The sequence below is a fragment of the Octopus bimaculoides genome, chromosome 1, assembly GCF_046866305.1.
Source record: "Octopus bimaculoides isolate indiv1 chromosome 1, ASM4686630v1, whole genome shotgun sequence".
Taxonomy (NCBI): Eukaryota; Metazoa; Mollusca; class Cephalopoda; order Octopoda; family Octopodidae; genus Octopus; species Octopus bimaculoides.
This window is the reverse complement of record NC_142928.1, coordinates 202,149,508-202,161,705: the sequence shown is the minus strand read 5'-3', so window position 1 is coordinate 202,161,705 and position 12,198 is coordinate 202,149,508. Positions and strand designations below refer to the sequence as shown.

Sequence of the window (12,198 nt, the reverse complement as noted above, 5' to 3'; positions counted from 1 at the left end):
CACCATTTCGAGCATGGCCGTTTTCGTGCAGGTGACATGTAAAAGCACCCACTACACTCTCTGAGTGGTTGGCGTTAGGAAGGGCATCCAGCTGTAGAAACTCTGCCAAATCAGATTGGAGCCTGGTGTTGCCATCCGGTTTCACCAGTCCTCAGTCAAATCGTCCAACCCATGCTAGCATGGAAAGCGGACGTTAAACGATGATGATGATGATGATTGTTTTGAACTAATCATGCATTATCTTGTAGCTATGAGATTTTGATGAGGTAGCTGTTAATCTTTAAAATTTTATTGTAAGGTTGGTGTGAAAGACTAGATCTGGTCAGTTTGAACATAGAATAGGCAGAATACTTTTGGCCGGATATGACCGGTTTAAATGCTAAAGGGTTAAACCCAAACCAAACAATAACAAAGGAGATCTACTGTGAGCAGCTAGAGCGGTTTAAGTCAGCGCTAGAAGAAAAACGGCCATCTTTGGTTTCAAGACGAAAGGTGTTCTTCCATCAGGATAATGCTTGGCCACATACAGCAAGAATGATATTCCAGAGGCTGGAGCAGTTTGAATGGGAAACGATGTCCCACCCACCATATATTCGTCACACATTGCCCCATCTGATTATCATTCATTCTGCAGTCTTCAAAAATGATTTGGATGTAAAAAATATGAATTCTGCAGATGAGGTCAGAACAGTAATCAGAAAACAGGATTTGTGCATAGAAGCTGTGATATAATGGAAGCAAACTTTAGAAGACATTGTTTTAAACAAAATGAGAGATAACATATATATATATATATATATATATATATATATATATATATATATATATATATATATATATATATATATATATATATATATATATATATATATATATACGTAGAGAGAGACAGACAGGTAAATAATTCATGGTAACAAATAGAAAGAAATTTGTAGTTGGGTTCTCGTTAAAAATTATAATTTTATATTATCATTTATGGATGACCCTTTATTGGGATTCAGATTTTGAATACCAAATTCGTTTTCTCTTGAGGATACATCGTTTCAGAGCCTTTCGGGGCTAACCACACATACAGAACCACATACACTCATATCTATATAATAGATGTACAAGATCTGTTGTGTACAGACTAATGTAAATGTCTTGTCTATATATACAATATCTGTATATATATTTTTATAGTAATGTAAACGTCATGTCTCTATAAACTGTATTGTCTACGCATAGAGAGATGTAAGCAAGCTGTATATAAACTGAGCGTTATATAAACACTTTGTGTATACAATATGTGTTGGGGACAGACAAAGATTGTTTGGTTGGACCAGTTCCTTTTCTTCTTTCCCCTTTTATCTATACCCAACAGTTTTGGGTACACATCTGCAGATATACTCTGTAGGACAGTATATATAGCATTGAAGTAAAGCACTGTTGACATACCAGTAATTCACTGAAATTTACTCAAAGCCAGTCTTTTTGCAACAGAAATATTCTTCTTTTGTTTTAATCAGTTTTGAAAATAATGAAGAATTAAGTTAAATAGGTTTGCCATTATTAAGCTGGTGTTTGGACACAACATGGAATCTTGATACCAATTTCAATTCCATGAATTATTTTTTACAGTCACTTAAACAAGCAAATTTCATTTCTTTTAATTCTGTAAGTAAAAATTCCTCACCAAACTACAGAATATTCAAAAGCCCGTTCCTCATAGGAAGTTATTCTATAATACAATAAATGGAAATATTAATTTAAAACAATATTTGTGATAGAAGCATTGAATTAAAACATTGCATTGTAATTAACAAAGATTAATTAATTTTTGATTGAGTGATAATGAATTATTTGCTTACCTTTAACAGAAATTTCAAGAATATTTCCAACAAATGTCAGCAGATGGCTCAGATGTATTAGATTTATTTTCAGGTAAATTCTTTCGTTTTTTTCTTATATTAAATATTATTTAGGAAGAAACTAGCGACATTTTCTCTCATCATCATCATCATCATCTATTATTTTTATTGTTATTATTATTATTATTATTATTATTATTATTGAATGAGAGAGCAGCACATGCCATCAAAGTGACACAGGGGTACAAATATACGAAGACCAGTATACTCAGCTGATAAGGGTACACCAGGCTCATGCATCCCAACCATTTGTGTGCTACATGGTGATCTCATATCAAAATAAACAGTGCATGGCCTATCAGATGGGGCCCAGTTAGAATTTTCGTCAGTCTGAGTAGCCCATCCCACTGAAAAGGTCCCTGAATAAGGGTTATTTAAGGATGTTGAATGAAACACCCATGTCTCCAGGGGTGAATTATTCAAACCCCAAAGAATTCCTCTCAACACATGGCTATGATGCACCCCCACTATTTCTGCTCGTGATCAGAGATGCACATATCATCAGCCACCAAGGGACATGCTCAGCTGGTTAAGGTCAAACAACTGACAAGCAAATCTGTGGTTTTGATAGGGATATTTGCTGTGACCCATCTTTTATACCAAGACAAAACAATGTACATGATCACATTATCATTATTATTAATATCATTGTAATTATTATTAAGGCAGGGAGCTGGCAGAACCATTAGCACTCTGCACGAAATGCTTAGCTGTATTTCATCTGCCGCTACATTCTGAGTTCAAATTCCGTCAAGGTCGACATTGCCTTTCATCCTTTCAGAGTCAATAAATTAAGTAGCAGTGAAACATTGGGGCTGAAGTAATTCACTATCCCCACTCCCCCAAATTTCAGGCCCCGTGCCTATAGTAGAAAACATTATTATTATTGTTAAGGTTGCAAGCTGCACGAAATGCTTAATAGTACTTTGCCTGTCGTTACGCTCTGAGTTCAAATTCTGCCAAGGTTGACTTTGCCTTTCATCTTTACGGAGTCAAGAAATTAAGTACCAACTGCATACTGGGGTCGATTTAATCGACTGGCCCCCTCCCCCAAAATTTCAGGCCTTGTGCTTATAGTAGAAAGGAATGTTATTAAGGTGGTGAGCTCGCAGAATCGTTAGCACACTGAGCATAATTCTCAGGGCAATTCTGAGTTCAAATGTTGCCAGGGTCACTTTTACTTCGTTTCAGGGCTATTAAGAAGGGCATCCAGCCGTAGAAACCATTCCAGATCAGACCGGAGTCTGGTGCAGCCCCTCAGTTTACCAACCCTGGTCAAACTATTTAATCCATGCCAGCATGGACATTGGACTTCAAATGATGATTATGGTAGTAATGATGATGATGATGAATTAAACAGATTTTAAACTTGAATACAAACGAAGAAGAAATAATTTTAACAACACTTGATATCATTCACTACACAGAGTCCCAGGATGGTAGCACTGGGCTGAAATAGTCGTATTGGAAACATGTACTAGACAGTAATATATAGCAATAATTAAAGAGCAGTTCACATCACTCCCCACAGGGATAAGGTGATAGTCTTTTTCAGATTAACTTCATTATTTCAGGAAATGATAGCTCTTCACTAAACAGAAAAGACTAGAATTAATATTTAATCTTGAAGCTGCAACATAAGAAATCTTCTGCTGGTTGTTTGGTTATTTTTTATTGACAAAATGAATATTTCTTTTATTTCAGATGATAAAGATGAAGAAATAGAAGATAATGTCTCTGATGGTCAACAAGATGTTGGCGTCACATTGAAATTCTTTACTAAAAACAAAAATCTTGATAATGCTATAGAAACTGTTAAAGAAGTGTACCATTCTCTATTAACAACTGAGAAAATACCATTTGATATGGATTTAACAGAATCTCGAGTAAGTTCTCCACAATAATACAGGGATTATATTTATTTATTTAATTATTATTGTTATCATTTTCTGATTAAATTGCATTTTATTTTCATTTTCTGACCAAGTCTCAACCAGAGTCCTAAAGCACATATATATTTGTTGTGGTGAGAGTACGACACCCCTGACAAGAGTAGATGGCACCACTTCATATAAATAGAAGCTGTCTGACGTAGTCAGGAGTTCATAGTTTGGTCTTTGAAGTCCAAGTACAGTTTAAAGTTTGAGTTGGTTTATTGGAAATATTGATTGTTGGTTTGTTGTGTCTTTTTTACTGCTGCTGTTTCTATTTTGTATTGTTATAACACTGTTGCAGTGTAGTCTTTATCTATCTTCAACAATATCAACCATACAGCGATATTAGAGGCATAAGGATAGAATATCTAGCAACGAGGATTTTTCAAAGCTCACAGAGGTTATTTGACATTTTGTGTGTGATACAAAATGTTAAACTATGGAGAACCTATTAGCTGCAGTAATACGGCTTCAAGAGAAGCAACAGGAACAACTACTACAGGAGTTACAGAAGCAAATATTACAACAACAGTTAATTGAGTTACAGTCAAGGAAGTCTGAAAATTCGGTAAGTTCGTTTACACCAGACATCATGGCAAACTCAGGATATGTTTAAATCCCTTATCTTCATAGAAAGCCTTATGGCAAATGAAGATAGAGGAATTCAGGCAAGGATATTCTCAAAAATGGAACAAGCGAACCAAGACTTAAGTCTACAGACCATTACAGAAGAATGTCAAATAATGGTAAACCTGAAGCACTGCATGAAAAAAATTCAAGAAAAAGATTCTGCAAAAATACAGATGTGTCAACCCGGAAAGTACAAGCAAAAAAGAGTGCCGGGCCTCTATCCATGTAACAGATGTGGAGGCCTACACTTTAGAAAAGAGTGTCCGTTTAAAAACCAATAATGCTACAGGTGTCAGAAACTTGGTTACAAGAGCTCTCACTGTAGGACAAGGTTACGAGGGTCAAATGCAAAATGTTCTAAGGTGCTTTCAGCAGAAAGTGAATGCAACACAAAAACAAGAAAATTCATACACGCAAAAATAAACATTAAACTACAGCTGGATACGGGTAGGGATATTTCAATCATTAATGCGGATACATGGAGAAAAAATTGGGAAACTGAGGTTGAGTAAATGAACGATAAACTACATTTCATGGGTGAAATGTGTACAGACATCACATTTGAAAGAGAAAGATGCAAAGCAAAAATATTCATTGTGGAGAATACAATCAATCAGTTTGGTAAAGATTGGTTGGAGTTATTTGACTTATGGCACCTCCCCATAAGTCTCTACTGCAAAAACGTAACTGGTTGTCCTGTTAAAAATAAATTGTCTGAGGAATTGAAGAGAAACTTGAAAAAGATGTTTCCCCAAGTACTATCAGTGGACATAGGTCAATATAAAAAGACCAAATCCCTTTTTCAAATGAGTTAAAATGCTGTGCCTATATTTAAATCTAACAGAAAAGTATCATCTGCAGCAATTAAAATCCTAAATGAAGAGGTAGACAGACTGGAAAAGAGTGGAATCCTCTAAAAGGTGGATTACTCTAAGTGGGCGGCACTCATGTTGTACATTAAAAAGAACAATAATAATATTAGGCTGTGTGCCGATTTCTCTACAGGATTAAAAGACTGCTTGAAGACATACCACCATCTACTCCATTCTCCGGAGGACATTTTTGCAAAATTAAATGGTGGAAAAAATTTCTCCAAATTGGATCTGTCTGACTCTTATTTACAGATTAAAATGACAAATGCTCAAAGCGTCTGACAATAAATGCACATAGAGGACTGTACAGATATACCTGGTTACCTTTTGGATTAAAGGTTACACTGGCAATGTTTCAGCAAATCATGGATGCTATGTTACACGATTGTGAATTTACAATACCTTATTTAGACAAAATATTGATTAAAAGTAATTCACGTGAACAGCATGTCGAGTGTATAAAAGCTGTGTTGAAGAAAATGAAAGAGTACAGGTTCAATTTGAGTGAAGAAAAATGCAAATTCTTTTTGCCTCAAATTAAGTACTTAGGGCAAATGATTGATAAAAATGGTAGATGGCCTGATCGATCAAGGGCAGAGGCAATAAAGGAGGTCACGTCTTTGCATGCTGTTGTGGCAATGACAAAGCAGAAGGTTTAAGTACCAGAACCTCAGAGTTACATACTGTGCCACCTAGTGGCAAGCTATTTAGACAGCTATCATCAGGGGAGGTAACTGTGCCTACAAGTATTATGACTAACGTTATCCAAGAACTGCCAGTAACTGCACAGGATATAAGAATGAAATGAGTAGACAATGAATATATTACAGAAATGGAAGGAGCTTTAAAAAAGAAGCAGAATAAAAATAGAAAGTCAAGTAGTTTCTCAATACACGACGATATTCTGATGCAATTGCAAAGAGCTGTAGTACCAACTACATTGCAAAAACGTGTATTGCAGCAATTCCACAGCTGACGCCTGGGAATGTCGAGGACAAAAGTTCTGATGAAGAGCTACGTCTGTTGGCCAACTATGGGCCGAGATGTCAAATAGTTGGCAAGAACTCATCGAGATTGCACACTCATGGCCAAAGCCCTGCCAGTGAAATGTCAATCATGGCCAGAGACTGAGAACCCACGGTCTGGGTTACATATCAACTTTGCCAGACTGGAGAACAGTGCTTACTATCAAATCGTGGTAGACAACTGTACAAAGTGGCCAGAGGTATGCAGGGGCAATAAACCAACTGCTAAGACAACTATAAAGTTCCCATATGAATTGGTTGCATGGTACAATGTTCCAGACACGTTAGTTTCTGATAATGGAAAGCAATTTTGGGGTATGAATTCAAGAACTTCTTTAAAATGTATGTGATAAAGCATATTTTCACACCATCCTACCGCCTGAGGTCGAATGGACAGGTAGCAAGGTTTGTGGGCTCATTCAAAAGTGCGTTAAGAAAAGCTAGGAACAAATTAAGTAATGACGAAGCACTAACAAGGTTCTTAAGGGTATACAGAGTAACCCCCAATCAAATTTCAAATTCAGGAAACTCACCCACAGAATTGATGTTTACAAGAAGAATAAAATCGAATTTTGATAAGTTATTTCCCAGAGAAAATAAGATGTAAAGGAAATATGAAAAATGCAACAAAATATTTCGAAGCTGGAGATAAAAGGCATTTTAAAACCTACAGAAATGGTAAATAAGTCTAGAAGGATGGCCTTGTAACCAAATAAATAGGAAGTATGATGTATCTAATTAAAGCACCATGCTGGGAATATAAGAGACACGTAAATCAGCTAAAGAAGAGAGAAATTCCCATGGAAGTATCTTTTGATGTATTCAATGTCCCAGCTCCAAAAGTAATGAAGTCCCATAGAACCAGCATGAGAAAATGGAAGCAGACCGAACACCTTGAGATAAGGCCCAAGCAAAAAAATACTAAAAAAATAATAATAAATAAAATTTCTTTATTTCTTTGGAACCTGAAATCTCAAAAGAGGAGATGTTGTGGCAAAAATACAAGACCCAGTGACAAGAATAGACAGGACCACTACGTATAAATAGTAATGGTCTGACATGGTTGGGTGTTCGTAGTTTGGTCTTCAAAGTCCAAATACAGTTTAGAGTTTGAGTTAGTGTGTTGGAAGTACTGATTGTTGGTTCCTTACGTATTTGTTACCGTTTCTATATTGTATTGTTATAACACTGTTACAGTGTATTCTTTATCTATCATCGACAATATCAATTGTACAACGATATTGGAGGCATAAGGATATAAGAATATTTGATGGAGAGAAACCTCCTGAAAATGTGGGCAGTTGATGTCAACACAATTGAGTCTCATAGATTGTTGGTTTCCCAGCATGGACGGGAAAAAAACACATTGAATAAAAGGGCAAAAGATCACTCGATCTTGTTTGTCAGTACAAATATTATTATTATTATTATTATTGAGTGAGAGTGCAGCACATGCCATCAAAGTGAGGCTAGGGTATAAATATAGAAAACCCAATATACTTATCATGATTACCCGTCTGCTAAGGGTACACCAGGTACATGCATCACAACCATATGTGCACAACATGGTGATCTTATATCAAGATAAACAACACATGACCGTGTAGGTGGAGCTCAGTTAGAGTTTTCTTGAGCTTGAGTAGCCCATCCTGCTCAAAAGATCCCTGAATAAGGGTTATTTAAGGATGATGAACAAAATACCCATGTTTCTATTACATTTCAATGAGCAAATCTTTATATAATTGTGCTAGTGGAGCGCTAACAGCACCATCCGAGCAAGATCACTGCCAGAGCAGCGGTCTGGTTTCCGTGCCGGTGGCACGTGAAAAGACCATTTGAGCGTGATTGTTACCAGCGTCACGTTACTGTCACTTGTGCCAGTGGCATGTGAGCGAAACATTCGAGCAAGGTTGTTACCAGCACCGCTGGACTGACTCCTGTGCAGGTGGCACATAGAAACACCATTTTGAGCGTGGTCGTTGCCAGCACCGCCACACTGGCCCTCATGTCGGTGGCACATAAAAGCACCCACTATACTCTCAGAGTGATTGGCGTTTGGAAGGGCATCCAGCTGTAGAAACTCTGTCAGACAAGATTGGAGCCTAGTGCAGCCATCTGGTTTCATCAGTCCTCAGTCAAATCGTCCAACCCATGCTAGCATGGAAACGGACGTTAAACGATGATGATGATTAATATACGCACAACAGATTAGATTGTTGAAAAGAAAAATTCCTAACATTGGGCTACAACAAGTAACCTTAGATGCCAAGAACCCTCCTAAGTACCCTAGCTGTCCCTAATAACACTGTTTTCTGCAGTGGTACTAAACTGGGTTTTATGCCTATTTCTTCTGTCCATCTGTTCAAATCTTTAGGGATAGTTTTTAATGCCCCTGTGACTACTAGGATACATTTTATCCCCACTTTCCATACTCTCTGTAATTCAATGGCTAGGTCCTGGTACTTTGCTATTTTTCCTGTACCTCTCATATTGATTTTTCCATCATTTGGGACTGTAAAGTCAATTATCTTACACTTTCTATTCTCTTTATCTACCACTACTAAACCAAGCCTTCTAGCTTCCATTACTCTGTCAGTCTGAATGTTCAAGTCTCACAACATCTTATATCTCTTACTTCCTAGTACTTTACTAGGTTCATGTTCATACCATTTAGCAGTATGGGCAGATCCTAGCTTTCTACAGAACTTCCCGTGGATGATTATTCTCCCTATGTTGTCATGTCTTTTCTTGTATTCTTTCTGTGCCAGTATGCTACATTCACTTACTATATGAATAACACTTAGACCTCTTTTGATTTGCATAACCTCCATTGGAAATTTAAATGGTTTTTGTCTATCTTTGCTTTTATCCAATTAGTCCTTAATGCTTGATCTTGTGCTGCTTGTAACAAAATTTCTGTCTCACTTTTCAGCCTTCATTTCTTCAACCATAATTATGTCTCACTATTATTATTTCTTGCAATTATCCTTGGGAGTCTACCATGCAAAGCCTTCTCTTGCCTGTCAAATAATCTTTCTTCTTTTTTCTGGTCTTTGACTTCATTTGACTTTTTGGTTTCCCTATGTTCTGCTGTGACTCTAGCGGCCCTTAATAAACTCGCTTCACTATGACCTACATAAGAGACTATATCTACCCTAGCTAACTCCACACAGTCTTCTGCTCATATTAGCCATCTGCCACCTTCCTTTCTAAGTAAGTATAATCTTGCTACTCTGGCTCTTGGGGGAAGTCCTCCTTTCATATTGAACTCCTTCCTAGTTCTTCAGTTGGATTTTGAAATTCATGTGTATAAATGTGTATGGTATGGTGGGGGGGCACCCTAGCATTAGTAAATGTGAATACAAGTTAGTACATATGCACTTATTTGCACATTAGCACTTCAAAAATCTTCAAAAAGAAAATTAACAAATGAAGTGGAACCCACTGTGAAAAATGTATTTCTACGTGGTGGTCAATTTAGGATTGTGAGAAACATTTATAGTGATTCTTAGTAACAGATGTTAGTGGCAGTGGTGGTGCTCTCTCTCTATCTCTCTCTCTCTCTCTCTCTCTCTCTCTCTCTCTATCTCTTTCTCTATCTCTCTCTCTCTCTCTCTCTTTCTCTTTCTCTCTCTCTTTCTCTTTCTCTCTTATGAAATATTTTGTTGATCTTTTTTTTTCAGGAGCTGAGTTTAAGGAATATTAGTAGAACATATAAAATCCAGATTTCTATCAGTGACACAATTACAATTTATGGCAGACACTGTCATGTAAAAGATGCTAAACTCTCTGTTCAATCATTATTAATGGAATTCAAAGAAACTGACGAGGAAACTCTGATTAAGGAAATGGTACAATGGTCTTACTTTGATGAAAATAATCCATCATACCTACAAATGTTTAGTGACAAAGAAAATGCCAAGCTTGAGAAAGCATACTCACAGAAAAAACAATTCCTTAATTGGAAGAAAAGAAAATATGATTTTCAGAAAATGAGTTTTCAACATGAAGGGAGGAAATTTCAAATGAAGAGAAAACAAAACCTAAAGGATGGTATGTGCATACTTTTACTATAAAAATATTCTCATTTATCATTTTGTTCTTTTTTATCTATTATAATAAAAGTGAAATTCTGTCTGTCCGTCTGGGACCTCTGTACTTCAGTCTACAATTGCTCAACATATAAATATTATTCCTTTTTGGAATCAGAATGATCTCAGGATTGAAAATCTGCCCTTTATTTGGTTCTTGAACATCCAGCATTGAGATCAGATTTAAAAGCATTTGTGTTATTATTTCTAGCAGGTAAAGCTGGGCTAATTTTCACCACTTTGGTTGGCAGTATTTCTTGTCTAAACCTCAAAATTAATTGAAATATTCCTGTTTTTTTTTTTTTGACTTTCAACAGAAAAAGGTTTCATAATTTTATTTTTGTTGTTCTGAAATATTTGATTTCTATTTGAACTCTAGAATTGATCCCTGATACATGGTCACCAATGGGAGACGAGGAATTAATGAAAATTGTTCCAGTCACAAATGGACCAGAATATGATGACATCCAGGCCACTTTCCGTCGGAATTTGCCTTCATCTCGTATAATCAGTGTTTGTAATTTTACTTTTATTTATAAACAATATTTGATGGTTTATTCTTTAAACTAAAATATTAAGGGACATTTTGTTTGTATCAAAGTTTTAAATCTCATTGCGTCTCGTTTGCGGCAGCATACCTGCTTCTGTCCTCGTTCTTTATCTTTGTTTCTCTCTCTCTCTCTCTCTCTCTTTCAACATCTGACACAAGATCACCTCTTCTAATGCCCCCTCCCCTCTCAAAATATCTTTTTCTTGCAAGGTACTTGGTGACCCTGTCAGTGCAGGTGCCACTTAAAAAGCATCCAGTCCACACTGTAAAGTGGTTGGCATTTGGAAGGGCATCCAGCTGTAAAAACCCTGCCAAAACTGACACAGAAGTCTGGTGCAGGCCTCTGGCTGGCCGAACCCTGTCAAACCATCCCACCCATGCCAGCATGTAAGGTGGACGTTAAAAAATGATGGTTCTATGTGTTTTGAGATATTTACAAGAAATCTTTGCTCAACAAAAATACCTCTGCTTTAACTTCTTGCATTGAATTGTAAATGCAACACCATTTTGCAGCTAAACTATTGTGCCTTACCAAAATTTACAGTTGAATCAAAATTGGTATCAAATTAAAAAAAAAAACAGATAGGGTAGGGGCTTTTCACCACAAACGTTATTTCCTTGTCAAAGAAGTGAATTGATTGTTTTTTCATAAATGTATTTCTTTTTCTACAGATTGAGAGAATTCAAAATAAAACGTTATACCAGGGATACCAAGCATTGAAGAAAAAGTTTGAGGTAGAAAATCCAAACATTACAAATGAAGTTCATGGCCTTTGGCATGGTACTGCTGCAGGATCTGTTGATGGAATAAATAAATCAGGATTCAACCGTAGCTATTGTGGTAAAAATGGTGAGTATATTATCATCATCATCATCATCCACCCACCCTCAATATTGGCCTGAGTTGGACAGACTGTCACTGTCCACATTGGTCCTTTCTCACACAGAGAGGACAGAGGACGTAATGTTGCTTACACATTCCATGTTTGGCATCGTTTCTACTGCCAGGTACCCTTCCTAACATCTTCTACTCTAGAGTAAACCAGGTGTATTTTATTATTGTGGAATCAACACTTTTATTTGTTTTCCTTGTTGGATTGGGAGGAAGGGTCTGTCCCCATCCATTAATGTTCCTCTTGAACCTTTGTAAATGAAAATATTGCAGGAAAGATAAGAGAAGGGGCGG

At 36.6% G+C, this 12,198-nt stretch overlaps 1 protein-coding gene across 1 annotated transcript in view; it reads left to right on the top strand.

Moving 5' to 3' along the window:
- Positions 1-12,166, top strand: part of LOC149137953 (protein mono-ADP-ribosyltransferase PARP14-like) — a 70,497-nt gene extending 58,331 nt beyond the window's left edge. Inside the window, exons 10-14 of the mRNA XM_089339711.1 lie at positions 1,860-1,923; positions 3,615-3,796; positions 10,055-10,424; positions 10,842-10,975; positions 11,685-12,166. Coding sequence (XP_089195837.1) covers positions 1,860-1,923; positions 3,615-3,796; positions 10,055-10,424; positions 10,842-10,975; positions 11,685-11,915 — 981 coding nt within the window. The 3' untranslated portion in view covers positions 11,916-12,166. The remainder of the gene's footprint in view (positions 1-1,859; positions 1,924-3,614; positions 3,797-10,054; positions 10,425-10,841; positions 10,976-11,684) is intronic.
- The last annotated feature ends 32 nt before the right edge of the window (positions 12,167-12,198 follow it).